The sequence below is a fragment of the Falco naumanni genome, chromosome 4 (assembly GCF_017639655.2).
Source record: "Falco naumanni isolate bFalNau1 chromosome 4, bFalNau1.pat, whole genome shotgun sequence".
NCBI classification, from domain to species: Eukaryota; Metazoa; Chordata; class Aves; order Falconiformes; family Falconidae; genus Falco; species Falco naumanni.
In genome coordinates this window covers 105,833,633-105,854,041 of record NC_054057.1, presented here as the reverse complement: position 1 = coordinate 105,854,041, position 20,409 = coordinate 105,833,633, and the positions used below count along the sequence as shown (strand labels likewise).

The 20,409-nt window shown below is 43.3% G+C and overlaps 1 protein-coding gene across 1 annotated transcript; it reads right to left on the bottom strand.

Moving 5' to 3' along the window:
* Positions 1-726: 726 nt before the first annotated feature.
* Positions 727-20,341, bottom strand: WDR82 (WD repeat domain 82). Its single transcript, XM_040589236.1, has 9 exons — positions 19,925-20,341; positions 14,720-14,817; positions 10,244-10,310; positions 9,940-10,039; positions 7,785-7,901; positions 6,851-7,006; positions 6,662-6,731; positions 4,855-4,997; positions 727-4,353 (listed from the first exon to the last, which is right to left on the bottom strand). The coding sequence occupies exons 1-9, from the start codon at positions 20,083-20,085 to the stop codon at positions 4,324-4,326; spliced, it is 942 nt and encodes a 313-aa protein (XP_040445170.1). The 5' UTR covers positions 20,086-20,341; the 3' UTR covers positions 727-4,323.
* Between the last annotated feature and the right edge of the window lie 68 nt (positions 20,342-20,409).

Sequence of the window (20,409 nt, the reverse complement as noted above, 5' to 3'; positions counted from 1 at the left end):
CCTGAGATGGAGAAAAACACCCTTAGAAAGTCACAGGGGAGTTTTAGCTTGGGATTTGTCTTTGCCAAAAACCAGTTTGCCACTAGAAGTGTTCCGTTAGCAGTACTACCCTGAAGGCTAGGTGCCAAAAGATGATTTCCTGCAGAGGAAGGCCTGGACCCAGGCACAAGGCAGCCTTCTCAGCTACCTGCTCATGGTTTAAGCAAGGGATAGAACAGAAAATGTTTGTCTCCAGCTTCACTTTCCCCCCATCCTCTTTGTCTTTGTTTAACTTGAAAACAATGCCCGTGGGATTTTACCCACCTGATGCTGGCTGCCATCCCCCCGACGGCAGCTGTAATGCTATATATACACATTGACTGTAACGATCCAAGCCTCCTGTTGCTGCAGAACAACGAGCTATTTCCCCACCTTCCTGCTGAGAAAGGGCTCAGCTTTTCCATCCAAACAGGCTTCTGTGAACACCCCTCTCTACCTAGGGCACCATACCTCAACACGTAGCTGGCACATGACTGCTTGCCTATGCCGATACATTCCTAGGCAAGAACAAACTCTTAAAATGGGCAATTTATGTAGGGACAGCTTCAGAGGATCGCAATTTCCACTACAGCACCTCTGACTTCCTGAAACAAGGAAGCTTTTAAAGAAATGGATGATTTTCCCATTCCCCCTCTAAGAAACCAGCAAGTTGCATCACACCGGACAAACGCATGATTTACAGCACTCTGATCTGTCTACAAAATATTTATTGGTAACAGCCAAAACATTGAATTCTTCACATACGTAGTATCTTGTGACAAAGTATACTTTGACTTAAACGTATTTACAGTCATCTGGCAGATAGCATCTAGGAGTCAAACTCCCCATACCAGCTCATGACCAAAGAGACCATTTTCCAAAAGGCTCGCTGGGATCCTAGCCCCTGGCCCAAAACCAAGGTGAAGTCCCTTAAAGTGCAAATACAGTCAAGAGGCATTGGAAAAGATACACTGCCGCTTCCAAATTTGTTCACTCAGTTGCTCCTGTGTCCCCCAGAGCAGGTGCTGGGACATTAACCAAGGACCTGGGAACCTCAGAAGAAAAATAAAAATCTCTCAAAAGACTAACCTGGAGAAGAGAATTACACCTAAAAATCTCCTACAGCCTAAGCAGATGAGCTCCATCACCACCACCGGCTTATTTAGAGGTGGGCTGTTGAGTCTCACTTCCCCCTTGTTTTGAAGGTCTTAATCTCAAAGAACACATGGAGGAATTAATCCTCTAAATGTCAAATTTGGAGGGGGAATGCTGGTTCCTGCTTGGCTTTGCCTAAGACTGGACACTCCATTAGACCTGGGAGTGCCGTTTTTAACAAGGTCCATTTCTGCTTGCCCTGAAGAGCACAGGAACTGCAGTCCCGATACTTTTAGAGAAGCACACAGAATCTGGAAGCTAAAAGTTTTATTCACCCTTCCTGTCTAACCTTGTAGAAACACGTGACACAAGTTCCTTGACAATACCTGGCAATTTCTCTCTTTTAAAGGCAGATGGAAAACATTCCATGCCACATCAACCGAGAAAGAGGTCTTTACCCATGTGGGTGGCAATCGGCCCTGGGAACGCATTCAGCTTTCGCTTTGAACTCAGCATTGGTGCTGTGCTGCACATGAACCTGTGAATCTACCTCACTCCAGAAAGCCAGTGATGTTCTTAGTATACACGTCCTTCTAGATCATGCTTTGCTCTTCTTTTTCTTAAAAGATTTCATGCTGCAACACACAATATTTTACAACACTGCAAGCTGAAGAGAGCTGAACAAGTCTTTAGACAAGTGCTCAAACCACATTAGCAAAGACCATTTTTAGAATAAAAGACTTCCAAACGCCTCCCAGTGAAAAATAACAAGAAAAATGGCTGGAGGCTATCTGTTCACTTCCTCAGGCAACAGACTTGGTAAAACCCTGAAAGATGACCCTTCAGATGAAGACTGAAGTTTAACTGTTAAAATGCACTACAAACTCCAAATACCTGTAATGTTAAAAACCACTGCAAAATACAGCTGCTTACGGCAACGCCAAAGGTATAACAGCAGCCTGAAACGCAGCAATACTGAGTTGAAGAGGTGGCTGTGGAAAGGCAGTCAACTGCAAGGACTGGGATAATCATCTCCCATCATGATGGGCATTTATAGGTGCTGGTGGTGGGACAGTACGGAAGGAGGGATGCTGGTGCCGTGGTATAAATCTCTCATCTGCATCTCCGACAGCAAGCCAGTTCGGCAAGATCAAAAGCATCAGTCTGCTGCTCTCTTCCCTCCTCCAGCCTGCAGGCTGGCAAACTCGCATCACAGCCCTGCGCCGTTAGAAATGGCTCTGAAGGCGTGCATCAGCCTCAGCAACGGCAAGCCACAGAGCCTAAGGAGAAGCTTCAACCACAGCACTGATCCAAACATCCAGTTTATCAGACTCCTCACTGAGCGGTCCTCCCGCTGACTGGCACAGGCAAATGCTGCAGCTCAGCATGCACTGCTGCTTTAAAGGAACCAGCAGTGGAGAAGCGCCCACTCCCCATCCCCAGCTCATAGCACAGCATATTTCAGCTGACAAGGACTGGAGGTGGAAGGCGGTGGGAAGGCAAGGAAAAGCAAAACAGAAGCAGCTGTTCCCCAAGCCAGTTTACTTTTCCAGAGAGATATGCTTTGAATTACATACAGGACCCCACAGCTGAGACAAGTTTTGCTGTAACAGGGGAACATCTGGACACCTGACTGAAGGTAAAATGCTCAAACATGGTTCTCCAGTATGGACTGGCACGTGAGAGCAGAGAGCACGCCCATTACTGTGCCTGTCACCTTACCAGCATTTCACATTTAGGAGGAAGGGGAAGCACAAGTGCCTGGGCAAGGGAAAGAATCAACGCTCCTAGTTGTGACCCAGTACATAAAACCAAGCGTGTTTGGAAAGGCAAGAACCACAATGAACACCACATTTATGCCGAGCCTGTCCCAGCCTGCTGGTGGATGCATCTGATCAATGCAGCGCTCCAGGAAAAAGAAACTGGAACCAGCCTTTCTGTGCCATTCACCCACAAGCCCCTCTGGAGCAGGAGAGCACGTCCCTCCCATCTCCTTGCAGAGGCACTCCTTGGAGCCGGGCCACAGCAGAGTCAGCACAGTCACATGTAAGGTTTTTAAAATTCAGTTCTGAAGACACCATCTGACAAAGGAAGCATTGCTCTTTCAGGGCTATCGTTGAAAACCTGCAGGATCTGTAACAAAATGCATGATGAACTTACCGCATCAGCTTTATCAACAAAGAGATACAGGTCTAACCCTGGTGTGGGGAGAATTTAATGGAACTTATTTACAAACCAGGAGGGGAAAACTGCATCGGTGAAGGTAAACAGCCTAGCCACCCCACAATACTGGCCCACATCATATTCTTTAATATCTAAAAGTAAAAAAATATGGCCCATCCCCACTGCCCTCCGCCCCCCAGTATTTACAAGATCAGCCAAGATTATACATAAGGAAGATACACCGGCAGACTGTGCTTTCAGTCTCAGTTTGGTCTCTCCATCTTCCTGCTGACAGACTCCTTTATTGCTTGGGACACTGACCAGACCTCAGCGGTACTGTATGCGCCCTCCAGGATGCTGGCACAGCAAACAGCAGGGAGGCTTTGGCAAGCTCTAGCAGTGGACAAAACCTGTATGGTTTGTTGCGCACTCAATTGCCAAAAAAAAAAAAAAAAAAAGGATGACAGGATGTATCATATGTACTTACAGTCACCCACTCTTTTGGTGCGTGTTCCACTGCAAGAGAACCCAGCATCTGCTGTTTAAGTTGAAAACTGTCAGTGTTAACATTTGGCACAGAAGTAACTTTGCATCTGTGGACTGCAGTGAAACCAGAGAGATCCCAGATGTGAAAAACATGCACTTATGGGAAGCAACTGCACGTTCCACCTTGGAACGTCAATAGCCTTGTGCACTTACAGAAGGAAAACACACAATTACAGCTTAAAAAAATGCCACAAACATATTTGTAAATAAAACAGACTTCATTGCTCTTAGAAATAATACTTTGTCAGTTCCAACTTCAGCTGAAGCCTGTTGGGCATGGATTGGAAGGTAAAAACGTGTAGCATGCCGCTTCTGAACATGCTCGGAGGCTGAGTGGAGAAGTCCTTGCAAAGGAATGCAGCAGATAAGAGGTAAGACATATGGAAACATACGCAGGAACAGGAGCACAGTCTAGGAGACCTAGGCAATTCCAATATTATGCTTGCAATGATGTACTGCTGTTGGTATGGAAGTCATCTGACAGCAGCTGCAGCGTAGGAATTAGTCGTCGATAGTTGGCAACCAAAAGGCCTACAAAAGAGGAAAGAATGAACATCTTTTACAGAGCTGAACACAAATCTCTCCTACAGCATACCGCAGGAGCTGATCACTGCTACCTTCTATAAGCACACAGGCAGAGACTACCAAAGAGGCAGTGGCACCCTCCCAGCAGTTTAAGGTTACAATCCTCGCTTAGGCTGGTTCGGTTTGCATTGCACGTTCTCCAGAGCAAGCAGTCTTACACAAACTGCGAACCCCAGCCATGTACAGTGACCTGAAGAACTCATACTTCTGCACATGCATTCACTCGCTGCTCTGCTTTCATGTGTCTGTTCAAATGCTGGCTTGCCAGGTGTGCTGCCCCACACATCTAGTGGCCAGGTAAGGTGCAATCAAGGCATAGCAGACAGCAGCCTGGCTCTCACCAAAGCCCAATGAAACATCCCTTAGTGACACTGAGCCTTCTCAAATTCATTTCTAAAAGGGTCAGCACCTCACTGAGCTAGTAGGAATTTAAAACACTTTCCTTACCATATTGGAACATGCACTAGCAAACGTCATGAATTTTGGATTGAACTGCAGACAGGTTATAGGACCTGTGTGTTTCCCATCCAGCACAGCCACCTTCATCCCACTTTCCCCATTCCAAACATGAATCTTCCCATCCTCCGAACCTGCAGGCAGGAGCGGCAAACAAGATACATTAGAGAGGTCAGCAGAGAAAATGAAGAACCTAACCCTTTCTGTCAGAGAACTGTAGCAACAAGCACGTCTAGTCTTCATCACTTAACCTTTAAAACTCAAAATATCACTAAGGCACTTACAAAACACCACTAGAGTTTACACACCTGTATCTAAACAGCAGGTTTGTATCTGCACTGCAGACTCACCTACGCAACACAGTGCAACACTATTCTGGCAAAAAGGTTAACAACTACAGTCCCCCAGTAGAAAAGGAGAGCTGACACCATCCAAAGAACCTTGCCAACTTGCACCAATGCATGAAGAGGCCAAAAGATGTGGAAACAATGATTCTCACACCCAAGTTCTCCGTTCAAACACACAAGAGAAATATTTCACTTGGTAGGAACAGAATCAAATCAAAGGCTTTACCATTGAAGGTAACCAGATTTCAACGCACTATGCCAAATACCAGAAGCCTCACTGGAGAAGTCGACTCTCCACATGGCTACAACAGAACAGGTTTTTCACTTAAAAATGGCATTTTGTAAACTCTGAGGCTGGGCACTTAACATTTTTACGCTCCAATTCTGCTTTAGTCTCATTTTGAATAGGATTCCTAATAAAAATGCAAAGGATTTTCTTCCGCTTCTGTACTTATTATATATATAGCTTTTCAGAAAGGAAAAATTAAGACACACAAGTTATAACTTGTTTACATGTGTAAAAACTGAACAGAAGGAAGTATCTCGGAACTTCATCCACTACAGTTTTCATTTGGAAGGGCAAAACAGGAAGGTAAATGTGTGCAATAAAGTGCTCTCCAGAGACATACTAAACAAAGAACCCCACCTCCTTTCCTCTTCAATCAGTAATTTCTCAGCCAGAACTAAAAAAAAAAACAACCCACCAAGTCTTGCAAGACTATCACTCATCCAGGAAAAATGAGGATCCAGATACCAATTACCACAAAGTTAAACATATTGGACGTACCAGCTATATAAATAGGAACAAAAAGAAATGCTAGGAGAGGGCAGCAAGCACCACACAGATGCATTTAACTTGTGTTCACAGGTCCTGTTGGGCAGCAGAGTGACTGAAGTGCTTACCCTGGGGTGCCCACCCTGCAGCACCAGGGTTTACAGGAGTTGCAACTGCTTTTTGCCACCCACTTCACTCAAGAGTCCATCCTGCAGGGGGTGAAGAAGGGGGCCTGGGCCAGAGGAATCATATGCCGGGAGCCGTGATGCCTACTGCTTCCATCAAGGGTTAAGCAGAATTTGTTCCACAGACATGGGGGTTTACAAGAGCCACGTGAACAAAAACAGAGCTGCCCAGCATCTCATCTGTGCAGGAATGTCCCTGAGAGGTGTACAAAGATACGAGGCTAGGAGACCAAGCGCCCAAGCACAGACAGGTATCTTGCTCATCAGGCAGTGGAGGGCAGACCGCAGCATACAGCCCCAAAACACTCTGAGGCAGCACAAAAGTACATCACAGAGTGAGGATCACTGACATAAACTCTCAACGCAAAGAAAGCTTACAGCTGCATTGTACTATTTAAATACATTCTGCTTCCCAACAGACACAACTTTAATCCTACACAGCACACCTAATTTCAGAGCACTGGAATTCTTTCCAAGAAGAATTATCTTACCTATCATGATGAACTGAGAGTCTGGTGTGAATGATGCCTCCAGCGTGACAGCCTTACTATTGTTATAACCCTACGACACAAAACAGAAGAATATGTAGTAGCGTGTCCACAGCAATCTCACAACCAAAGGGCATTTGCTTTCAAAACTAACACCAGGTTTCAAACAGGTAGCACAGGCAACATGCTTACCCCAAACGTATGCAGGACAGCTCCTTTAAAGGCATCAATGAGTCGAATGAATCCTCCATTAGTTGATATGAGGATGAGTTTGCCATCGTTACTGAACTTCAGGCCTGTCCACTCACATGTTCGATCATACTGCATCTTAAATGTAGCAAATGGCCCCTTCAAAGAAAAAATGGGAAAAGCAATGCAGACTCTGCATACATTGCTGCTAACAAGAGTCTGCCTTTAACCTTAGCTCCAGAAGAAGTTTAAGAGTTTTCAAAAGAAAATCTCTAATTCCAAGATACCAAAATAAAAGTGTCATGGCAAAACCACATCACTGCACGTGTAAGTTTCAAAGAAGTATCGATCCACAGTTTCCACAGCTCAGAAGAGCCACAGCAGGGCACTTCAATACCCAACAGTCTCATACTGTACCACATTCAACAGCAGAAATTAAGGTAGGATGAAGGCTGATAACTGAAGTTAGAGAAAGAGCTTGAGCCACTGTTACTGTCATCTGACTTTTTTGAAAACCATGGAACTGTGCTCAGTGCTTAGCCAGTTCAGCTGCCCACCCAATTACAGTCATCTTTGAAATTTCCATCCCTTCTGACAATCCTGGCTCCATCTTTGCCAGTGTTCTTCCAAAGTAAGCAGCAAAAAAAAAAAAAACCCAACCCAAAACAAAACACCAAAACCCAACAATAACAAAAGGCCTAAACAGGAGTCTGGAACAGGTTAAGAGTTAGCAGTATAATATTGGTTCAAGAGTGGATTTCAGGATTTTGTGACAGAATGCATCCCTTTCTGTCAGAGATGTTTACTCACTGAAAAATCTCTCAATACCAAGCAGGCACCCCAGACAGTAACCTGGAGTAAAGAAATCCAGGTCCTGAACACTGAGTTTAGACTACTACCTGCAAGCTAATAAGCCTAAGAAGTTAGGGCAGCATACCTTGTCAAAAGAACGGAGATCATAAAGCTTCACCATTTCAGAATTGACTCCAGCCGCAAAAATCAACCCTTCTGGGTCAAAAGAACACACAGGCTTCCCCTGGAGATGCATTAAACCCTAGAAAATAGCAGTCCAAATTATTTTGTGAAACTGATGTTCACATTTCTACCACTGCCCTTTTCAGCCCACTGTGAGCAGGACAGCAGTCTATGGGCAGAACAACTGAATTTCAATTGTAAATATTGACATTTTACAAAGGGTCAGAAATCAGCTTCTCAAAAGCAACAATGACTGCTTCAGGTCATCATACAGAGCTTCCAGTTTGCTGCAACAACAAAGTTTACATTGGAACAAATCAAGCCCTCATTTGAGCTATCATCCACTTGAAAAGTACCCAGAGAAAGGAGGATGACGTGACTGTATTAATAACTATACCAGACAGTGCCACAAAACATTGCTGCTGGGATTGATAGCAATGCTCTACCAATTACTTGTTGCAAAGGAGGGGGAAAAAGGCATTCTGAAAGCAAGCAGCAAGATCTCCAGTGAACACCACTGCTGAACTTTCCATGCCTGTTTAATGAAAACTCATACCTTCTGGAAGCAAACAGACTTCACATTAAAATCAAAAGATTACTATCAGTGCTTATTTTTAATGTTATTTTTTCCTTAACTGTCACAGTAGAAAAGACTTGATAAAATTTGGTAAAAGCCAACAAGATACATAATTTTCTGTATCCTGACTGGCAAGTCTGTGCATGTTAGCCAAATGTCTTTATGTAACTATGCACATAAACAAGAACACATCTTTGATTAAACTGAAAATACACAGAAAAAGTTTCTGTGTTTCTGAAATACCATGCTTCTTTAGAGAAGTCTAGAGACTTTTCTCCTACTCGCTTTTCTTTCCAATTTAGGCCAGTTTTCCCAGCAATCTCTGAAGGCTAGGCTGTAAGCCAGCCGATACTCAGGGTCCTCACAAGTCAAGACACCTCTGGTTCTCCCGGTAGTATCTCTAGGCAGTACGGCTGCCATCTCATGCAGACATTGAAAATTACAACTAACACTTCCTTAATCTGTTTCCCAAACTTTGCTGGATGCAGCTTCCTGTTACAAGTCCTAGTTTTACCATTCTTACAAGTTCAGACATTATCATAAATCACAGAACTGCTGCTGAATTTACAGCCCTATCTCATCTGTAGCAATTTCGAGCTCGAGATTCGTCCCAAGGGAAACTTACACACTGGCATTAAAGGCATACTCCCAGAGAAAGGCAAAATTAAGATTTCTTGTCAGAAAAGGTTTAGTTTTAAGACAGATAAAACCATTTTCTAAGAAATATAACCTTTTCTTCCTTTACAGTTGCATCATCTGGAATAAGTACATAGCCCTCTCGTAAGCAAAATGGTTCCAGTGAGATGGGAAAATATGAGAGCACAACACTACATGTCCAGATAGAGGGACAAAACAGCTCATCACCAATAAAAGGTGCAGTTTCTACTCCTAGGCTTTCATTCCTGTCCCTGCTGCCAGCTCTGGTACTTTTCTCAGCATACAATGCCTGCTTCCACTAAAAAAAAGCAAAGTATCCCAGCAAGATAAATAAAAACAAATAGGGTTTTGCTTTTCTAGAAAGTTAAATCTGCTCACAAAAAGGTCTGATGAAGAACAAAGACGATGCAAGGAGGGGGTCGACCATATGACTGCTGTGTTACTTCAGGTCATCAGTTTCTTCAAATTTAATTGCATTAAGGCATCAATCTTAAACACATACTATAAGCACTCAGCTGAGATGCATTCCCAACCCAGGAAAGATGCTGGCTAAGAGAGAACACTGTCTGCATGGGGTAGCAGCCTGATGAACAAGATGACACCCAGCTCTTCTCTTGTTTTATCAGCTGTGGGTGTTATTCTTGCTTTTCCCAGCACCTCTCCAGCAGAGACATAGGTGAAAGTGTGAGATGTTACACAACGTGACATACATATTTTGCAGATACTTCTGACTGAGGCTCCTTCAGCATTCCAGGAAGGCATCAACACGAGATCAGTAGCATTCAGTTCTGGTAGTATTTTTGTTTTATAACAAGCACACAACCATTTTTCACGCTTCTAACTAAAAATGCAATACACTATACACATTAATTTGATATCCTACCTGGCAATTTGGAGAGCGGAGATCCCAAAGTCGAATAGTCTTATCAAGGGATCCAGAAATAAAAGTATCATCCACTGGAGACATTGAAAGAGCAACCACTCTAGAACACAGAAGACCACATGCATCAGAGACACACAAAAGAAGCGAATGGAGCAACGCCTACCCCAACAGCTGTGTACAAGCTCATAATTACCATGAACAGTTCTGCAAAGCGAAAACCAGAGCAAATCGAGTGTAATGTAACTCGAGCTCACTACAATCATTATTTAAATTTCTCCTGTACTGTCTCCAAGCCACATCTTACCTTTTTGTATGTCCCGGGAAATACCGAATGTATTTGTTGTCATGCAGGGAGAGGTATCGGATTGTATCTGAAAACATAAACAAACCATAAACTTTATTATACCATGATCCCAATGTTATCTAAAAGTGGTCACACAATAAACTTGCTCCCCACAGCAATGGTAATCTTGCCACAGTAAGTCTGGCCACTCAATTTCAAGTCAAACAGACATAAAACAACTTGGTTTCCAAGGCAGAACTGGAAATCAGACACCAGAAAAAGATACTTCCCACAGTCCGAAGTCATATTACACCTTAAAGGCAACCTGCCATGTGATTTATCCTAGTTAATTTCGAAGTCACTAAAATTGAAGTACTAGAAGGTTTTATTCCATCATTCCCACAAAACAGAGTATCAAATTTACAAAGTTGATACTACCGCTTTTTTTTGCTAGACCGCATGAATCTTCTGTCTTTCTTACCCACATACACATCCAGCAAGTAAGTCTCCAACTAAACAGTAAGCATAGGAAATGTGCAAATTCTAGCATTTAGCCAAAGAAAAAATAAAACCATGAACTTCAAAGCCAGGACAAGACCATTAAAAAGTAGCAAATCTCTCTTCTGTTTTTTTAATCTGACAATCAACAGCTTCACACATTCCCTGCACTTAGAGCAGCTAAGCTTTAGGAAGAGGACAGAGGAGTAATCTAAAGCTTTGTCCACTTAAAGCAATCTTAAAAATACATTGAATAAATCAGAGCAGCACCTACAACATTTCTTAGACGGTAATTTTATTCCAAGTACAGGTGAACATACAAAGAGTAGCCCAGAATTTTGGAAGACACTGTTAACCACCTTCTCCCAAGATTAAAATAAATCCTTGTAGGAAGGAACAATTACTGAAGCACAGAAGCCACTTTTTAATCTTTATGTGCAGATCCATCTGAGCAGCGCAACGTGAAGAGCACAAGTTAAACCTCTGATATCTGAAAAGAGCATCAGCAAAATCCATTCTCACACTAGTTACGTCACTAGTTTAAGCTGTTGCTGGACGGATGAGATTGGTGTTATGCATCTGCACCACACAGTGCCAAGAGACTCCCTACTGCTGTAGCAAGTTCTGCTGAGGCTCCAAAGATAAACTGAGGGAAAAGGGCATTTTTACTTTTGACTTGGAAGAAGAAGAGCCAAGAGAATGCAATATGCACAAAGCATTTTAACACTCGTAAAGGCTATTGTATTGTACTGGGTTTGCATGGCAAAGTTTTAGTAGCAGGGGGGCTACAGGGGGGAATTAAGTGAGAAGCTGCTAGAAGCTCCCGCTATGTCCGATGGAGCCAATGCCAGCTGGCTGCAAGACAGACCCACCACTGCCCAGGCCAAGGCTGAGCCCCATCAGCAACAATGGTAGCACCTCTGTGAAAACAGATTTAAGAAGGGGGGAAAAGAAACCCAAACCTGCGCAACAAAAATTGCAGCAGAAGGGTGACAATACACGAGAGGAACAACTCCACAGATGCCAAGGTCAGTGCAGAAGGAGGGCAGGAGGTGCTCCAGGCACCAGAGCAGCAATTACCGTACAGCCCATGGTGAAGCCCCTGGTGAGGCAGGCTGTCCCACTCAGCCCACGGAGGTTAACAGCAGAGAACCTCGTGCCAGAGCAGGTGGACACCGGAAGGAAGCTGTGACCCTGTACGAAGCCCGTGATGGAGCAGGCTCCTGGCAGGACCTGTGGCCCCACGGAGAGAGAAGCTCACGCTGGAGCAGGTTTACTGGCAAGACTTATGGCCCCACAGGGGACCCATGCTGAAACAGTCTGTTCCTGAAGGAAGGGACCTAGCTGCAGCAGTCTCTGAAGACCTGCAGCCTGTGGGAAGGACTCACACTGGAGAAGTTCACGGAGAACTGTCTCCCATGGGACCACGCTTGAGCAGGGGAAGAGTGAGTCCTCCTCCCTCTCAGGAGGAAGGAGTGGCAGAGAAAGTGTGAACTGACTGCAACCCCCATTCCCTGTCCCCCTGTGCTGCCAGGGAAGGAGGTGGGAGAATTCAGGAGCGAAGCTGAACTTGTGAAGAAGGGAGGGGTGAGGGGAAGACGTTTTTAACTTTTAGCTTTATTTCTCATTATCCTACTCTGATTTGAATGGTAATAAATTAAACTATTTCCCCAAGTTGAGTCTGTTTTACCCGTGACAGTAATTGCTGAGTGATCTCCCTGCCTTCATCTCAACCCGTGAGCTTTTTGTTATATTTACTCTCCCCTGTCCAGCAGAAGGAGGGGAGTGATAGAGCAGCTTTGGTAGACACCCAGCATCCAGCCAAGGTCAACCCACCACGCGTTCAGAGCTTTCTGAAAGGCTCATTCAGCAACATTTGGTTTCTGTGAAAAAAATGATCAAATTACCATTTTTGCGTGAGGTTTCTGATCAAGCTAAGATTAGAGTCCTAGACCACCTTCCAGAATTTGACAAGAAAACTAAAGCTGACTGATCAAGCTGGAAACATGACGCTGATGACATACCATTCTGAAAGGCTCCAAGTAATGTGAGGTTACTGTCCAAAACATAAAGCCTCAACACCAGTGTCACATCTTGTGGTGGCTAGAATCGATAAGCTTCAAGCATGCTGTTAATACACATCTCTAGTTTTTCCTGCAAGAACTGTTGTTACCTGGTTTCCAAAGTATCCATGCAGAATTTCATCTTCCTTTGCTAAAGGGGAAGCAATGGGGAACTGTGATCCTTTGTGATCCTTTTTGTTGGCAGCGCTCTGTCCCAGGCAAGGCAGTGGCCTGTACAGTTATCTCCTGTACCGGGTGGTATCATAGACCCTCAAACTGTACAAACTACTACCTCAGCCTGGAATCAGGCAAAAGGAACTAGGTTCAAAGGTCTTGAGGAAATCTTCAGAAGCGGAAGTGAATTGTTAGCAACTCCAACACATAAATGCTCAGGAACAAGTGCCAGCAAGTGTAACATTCCTGCGTTAATTTTCCCTCCCAATAACTGTGTAACATGTTAAATACAATGCTCCTTCCCTAAGACTGCATGCGTTAGGGACTAGAGAGTATCTGGACCCCTACAGAACACACTGCTGGTTTTATTAGCCTTGCGGTTCATAACAGCAACAAATACTTTCACATTCTATCTTTTTTCTTTTCTTCTAATTAAGTATTTATCATAATGCTACCCTGCAGGATGAAGACTCTTTAAGGTTTTGGTTCTTCAAAGGCTTATCAATGCTTATAAATAAAAACTCATTCAAAACTGCATTAAAAATGCTTCACTAAATTGTCAATTGTTAATGAATTGTAAATTAAATAACAGCCAAGTCAGAAATGTAACATAACAAAGTAATAACTTAATAAAAAATAGTAAGTAGGCTGTGAAACAGACTAAAAAGGCAAGTGCTTCCCATCATGCTTTTAATCCTTTTACATCATGAAATCCAATTCCATCAAAACTTCCCTGTTCCTCTAGATTCAGGCCCAGCTTGTTCTAGTTTAACCTGACTTCCTAACTCTTGACTTCCATCTGCTCTAAATTCATATTCTTTTAAAATTCCTTAAGTAACCTAGTAGACACCACAGGGCACCGGTATCTCTACTGTCAAGCTCCATCTCTGCAAAGGAAAAAAATTAAACAAACCCACTATTCCAGAAATGATCATGAGTTTACAAATACTATGTTAAAACCCATTTATAAAGTGCTGTGCTAACAGAACTTGTTCACTGGAAAACTCTCAGACACTGGCTACAACAAACAAAACAGGCAAAATTTGAAACTTACACTAGCTGTTTCCAACCTTAGGAACAATCAACGTACCTATCTGTGCCAGTTCTTAAATTTGAAATTAAATTCAAATACATTAATAGAGAGCCCATCACATAGCTCTAGAAGCCCTTCAATGTCACCAGAGCGTAGCTATCTCCAATGCTGACTGGGGAGAAACTGTGTGAAAATGGGCATTCTGTCTATCCCGTGGGAAAAACAGATTAACAGAACCAAAGCTAAGCTCAGAAGAGCTCTGTGACCTCCTCCAGGCTTGGCTGGTGATCCTCTGAGTTACCTGAACTTCCTGCCCTCCCTTCCTTCGCAGCTGACTTGTGTGCATACCAGAGAGAGCTTCAGTGTTTAGCCCACCTTCTGGCCACACGCTTCTTCTACCTCCTTTCATGCGTAAGAAATTAAGGCAGAGGCGACTGACAGCACTGGTATCAAACAGCAAAGTGAACAGCAGAATCAAGAACTGAACTTTTATTGCACTAACAATGTTTAATCCCCTAGTTATTGCACCAATGAACAAAACTCATGTCAGCATGCTCAAGGGAATATCACAGTTTGTGCGTAGGAGTTGAACGTTAATTCCTCTGCCTCAGCGTGTTTATCACTGAAAAGTTGCTGTAATTTTTGCCCAACTCTTCAGAGCTATTTATCCAGGCATGTAATTTTAAGTGCAAGGAGATTAAATATGCTCAACTCCAGTGGATCACTTACCATCTATTTTGTTGGAGCTGTACACGACAGTGTTGGCAGCATGTGTGTACCTGATGAGGTCCACTCCATACTTCTTACTGTACAGTGTTCTCTTTGGTCTGTCAGAAGGAAGCAGAAATAACTGCACTCACTGCAACAAAAAGCACAAACCGAAACTCACCACATTAACAAGGCCTGCTTTTATTGAGATATTACAAGATTGTTTCAAGGAGTCAAATGTTTTTATATGAAGAAAGAAAAGCTTTTGTATTTGATTTTCAAACAAACGGTGCTTTCCCCAAGACCATCCCTAGGCTTGAGGAGTTCCTTGGAACACCTGAAAAATGCCCTTATTAGTTTCCTCCAAAAATTCTTTTTACCATGATGTCTACTGTAGAAAGAATACGAGGCGCCAGCATAACAAGCCCGTAATGTCAAGCAGCACTGCCTCATCACTCCCTTGCCTATCCAAATCTCTTAAATCATCTGCTGCTTATTTTAGATTGAGAATAATTTGTCTTTTTGGTTTATGTTACTTCAAAACCTAGAACAGGGTGTCTCATTCAGAACAGGGCTTCTTGGTATTAACACAAAGACGTATATATACTAGTAGTCTATAAAAGCAGTGGTAACACAGGGACTCTCAAACTACTGCAGAATTATATTCATATCCGATCTTAATTAAAGCATGAAACTCAAACGTAACATTTTGCAACAGAATTAAAGATATTCTAGTGAGAGTGAAGATAACATACAGAACCGGATTTTTAGGGTAAGCAAGTGATGTACTGTAGTACTAGAAATTTAAATTGCAAAGTAAACTTGGAAGTAGCTGGTTAGTAGGTGTTGCCTTGCAGCAGCAGCATCTGTTTAAGCAGTGCAAGGTCTCCACTACCCTCTTTCCCTTTTCTTCCTCAACTGAGGTAGCACACAGAGGTTTCAAAGTTGGGCAGTCAACCAACTGGGGTACTGATCAACACCAGAAATAATACAGTCTCTTCCGGGAGTTATTTTTAATCCAGAACTTCATAACTCCAATAATTACACAGGCCCACAAAATATTTTACCAACACAAACCAAAGGCAACAGCATGGGAATGGAAACAAACAGCAGGAATGGTTTAAACCAATACTGCTGCCAAAAGAAAAGTTTTATCAGTTTCCTTGTTTTCATTGGCCTCAAATTGACACACCCAAATAGGAGCATGAGTTCGTATCAGAACAAAACCAGATATTCATTCTTAAAGATTAATTCTCAAACAGCAGGAGCCATAGGGTTCTGACTTCAAACGAACTTGCTGGGGACAAGCTTCCATTAACTGAAAGCTAATACAGGAAGTGTAATTAAAACCCATACACCACCTATACACTTGGACCAAACCTCAACAGATTCTTCCTCAGTTCCTTCAGTAGATTTTAAAATCAATTTTCAGGTGCAAACATGCTACAAATTGAAAACAACACACCAAATGTAAAATTAGACACCAAAATTCGGTAACGTTATGCCTGAAATACTTTCGTATACTGCTCTCTGTAGTTCCCTCAGCTATGCTGCTAACCAAATTGAAAAAAAAATCACACTGAAAAAAACCCGCACCAACCTCAAAACATGCCAAGACTCTCATGCCTAGTCTGGCTCTTCCATACCTATGAAAAGTTTAAAGCTTAGAAGCTCTATCCAGAATAAATTAATATACAGTAAACAATATACACAGAGAAAATAAAAATCAACAGATGGACAAAAGCACATTTACCAAAAAGAATGAAAGTACTTCTGAGTTTTAAGAAACATGAAGTTCTCATGTAAGCCAATACAAGCAGAAGCAGTCACTTCACACAAGACTGCCTGCCTGTTCCCAACTGACTATTTAAAAACAGAAACAAGAAAACAAAGCTTTTACATATTCTTTTAAACAAATCCCAATCATTAAACATAATTCCAAGCTAAAAGGTTAATCTATCCAGCCTACTTGCAAATCTAGCAGTATCGCAAAAGAAAAATACTTTATGAGATTGCAGCCAAATCTGCTATAAAGATGAGACAAAATGGGCGAGGTTTGTAATAGTATCTGTGCATTGGTTCATATCGCTACTACTGCAGGTAAAACCATCATCCAAAACCAGGCTGATACATCTAGTAAACACCACAGCTAAGCAGGAGTCCAGACCTCTCACCTCTTTATTTGTATAAATAATACACAATTGAAACATACTAAAATACAAACTGAACTTTTGCTAGGCCACCATTATATCATACCAGGATTATAAACTTGCAGCCACAAGCCTTCCTGTTCCCAGCCTCAAGGACTGCTGTTATGTCCCAACACACAACTCGATTCTAAAAGTTTCCAGAGTTCATTCTTAAGCCCCAACAGGCACACAGGTAAGACTCTTGGTTATGCTTCTGAGACAGCCTATTGTGGAGGTTATTTGGTGATGCAAATGGGTATACAAAAAATAACATGAATGTAGTTGTTTACACTTTTTGAAATATAGGTGGATTCTCAGGTCCAGAATTACTGGATGCTCATGAAGAAGCAGGACAAATTTTTCAAGCTGGTTGCCAAAGCTCAGAAAATAGATAAGGGAATCAGTTCACAGAGGTAATCTTGTCCCGTCAGCCCCTGGCTACACATCACTGTTTAAACCGTCCTGACACTTACAGAAACTGAAGTTCACTGAGATGGGGCTTAGTCATACTGGTAACAATTCTCATAGCTATATCGCTCATTTAAGTATGGCAAACAAATCAAATTAGGTGAGTGTGTACCTAAAGTATAAACACACAGATGCATTTTAATTCTACCAGCAGAACTGCTCATTAACAAGGGGGGGAAAAAAGCCCAAATTTTGCCACTTTTACATGGGAAAAGTTCTAACATTCAGGCCATTTGATGAGGCAGAGGATCTTACACTGAAACTCAGCAAGCAGGATGTTTCCTCCTGACATATACAAGAAGGTGAGAGTTCCAGGCCCTTAAAATTGTGGTTTAAGAAAAAAAAACAACAACCAATACTATAGGCCTGAAACTGCCAAATTCCACCATGTCACAACAACAATCATTCACAGATTTGATTTTCATCTCCACATTAATCTCTAGTGACAAAGTAATTCACAGATAAAAACTTTCCAGGGTGACAGAAAGTGTTCTGCATCCCTAGGTACCTCCAAACATCGCAGTTACACTTCTAAGTCTATTGACAGTACATGAAAAACTTTCAAATTAATTGTATAACCACTGGAGAAATGTATCCTGAAACAGGGGTAACCTTGATGAAACTACTCTCATTGCCCTGTAGCACTGCAGTAGACAACCATCGATCCTCTACATTTAAGTTAATTAAAGCAAACCCACTGCCTGTAAAGCACACATTAGGACTAGATGGAGATAGGGATGAAAGGACTAAATGCCTCCCAACCCATCAAACTATTCTTTACAAGTTTGAAGGGGGAAGAGCAATCAATACCACCTGCATTAACATCACAGCCCTTCTACTATTGTACGTAAGTAGGATCTAGAATACTATCCATGGCAGACACCACACCTATAAAGTTACCTATTCTTACATAAACAAAAATGAAATAACTTCAAATAAGAACTCGCTCTTGTCAGACAGGGAACACCAAAAATTTTAACGTGTAAAGCAAGCAAAAAAAGAACTGTAAAATAACAGATAATAACCGGTATAAGAGAACTTTTCTGGTTAAAAGAACACGCAGTATGCAATCTTTCAAACACAGTAAGTATGATGTCTTGGTCTGCTTGAAAAAGCAGGAGAATTAGGAATACCTGGTTTACTAGAAAATATACACAACGCTGACACATCTACCTCCTGGTACTCCTTAGATATTTTTTTTTCATTCCTGCATTACCCTGTCCTTTTTATTGTCTCCCCTACAACACACATGCCCAATTTTCTTTCACTTTCTGTACATATGTGATGCTTACTAGTCTTGACTTCATGAAATAAAAATCACTTCACCTCAGAATTACATGTCTACACCAAGAAACACATGAAAACTAAAACTTAAATTTCAAAAGAATTTAAAGCAGCCCAGTGTTCCGTTCTTACCAACTGAGAAAGATTCTAATGGAATAATGACATGATTTGACACAATTTGTTCCAGCTTTCATAGAATAAAATGCCTTTTGCATATGTTTCAAGACATCAACCGCAAGTGTTACTGGTGGTTTTATTCACCCATTTTTATCCTTTGAACAAGAGCACTGTATCTCAAGTGCTGTGCAAATTTCTGGGGTTTTCTCCATAAAACTGGATGAGCATCATATGATCAATGGAAGAAGATAAACTGGTCAACTCTGCTAAGTGAGAAACACACACACCCCTTAACTGATTACCCTTAAGTAACAGAAATCAATAAACACCTTGATAAATATAAATTATGGCAACATTTGAAGACACATGTAAATCACACATGTATCTTAGCTATGCTTTACAGATAGAAACACAACTAGAGAAAAGTATTCAAAACACAGAGGACCACATTTATCTGCAACGTTCCCAGATGCCACTTAGGAACAGAAAACACCATGGAGGTTTCAGAAGTTACAGTAAACACACACCACACCACCTTTTGGCTTAAAGCATTCATCCAAGAAGTCACACTCAAATTAGGTTGTTTAAAATGGATAATCTGTACACTGCTCACAGCAATTACTCCAGTTTTAATTAGCAAGACTTAGGCCCAGAGGAGTTCGTGAAGTCCGTTTACGTATCTGTAACAACCCAGAGCCCAGAAATGTGACCAGACTCAACCCTTAAGCTTAACAACTCCTTAGTTCTCAAAACAGTGAGCTCTCTTACAGTTGGGAAATCACCATCGCTGGCTCCAGCCTACCTGACCTAACAAGGACAGACACCCGTGGTGCAAACAAAACCATGCTGCTCCTATCTCTGCGCCCCAATTTAACCGTTTATAATCCCCTCCCGCCGCGTCAGACACCGTTGCAGTTCCACTTACAAGCCTACGCTAAAAAATAACAAATGCAAAGCTAAAGCTTGCCAGACCTGCCACCTCCTCAGTGCAGCTGCACCGGTGAGAAGCCGGGCACAGCTTCTTCCCGAAACGCCGCAACAGGCAGCGGCCACGGCGGCGTTCCTGACAGCCCCCCCCCGCCCCAGAAGCTCCCCCAGCCCTGTCGAAGGCAGGGACCCCCACCCCGGGGCGGCTGAGGCGCGGGCCGGGCCGGATCACTCCACTCACTTGCCCTCCTGGCAGTCATAGAGAACGATGGAGTCGTCGTCACTGCTGGAGATGACGGTCTCGCCGTTGGGGCTGAAGTCGAAGCAGTTGATCTTGTCCGAGTTCTCGCGGAAGACTTTAGCCACGCGGAAGCTCCGCAGCACGTTGTCCGTCAGCTTCATCCCGCCGCCGGGCCAGGCCGGGCCGCGCCGAGGGCGGCGGCGGCGCTGAGGTGAGCCGGGCGGGGCTCCGGGCGGCGGCAGGAGCGGACGGGCAGGGCCTCGCGGGGCGGCGGGGATCGGCAGAGGACAGGGAGGGGCGGCGGGCCGGGGCGGGCGGCGCCCTCTGGCTCAGTTCGGCCCGCTCAGGCCGCGGAGAGGCGGCTCCTCCTCATTGTGTCCGCCATCTTGCTGCTCCGGGAACGGTAGGGGGCGGCGCGCGGGGCACCCTGGGAAGGGGGAAGGGGGGGCGCGCGCTCGGCCGCGGCGGGGCGTTGGGGCTGCTGG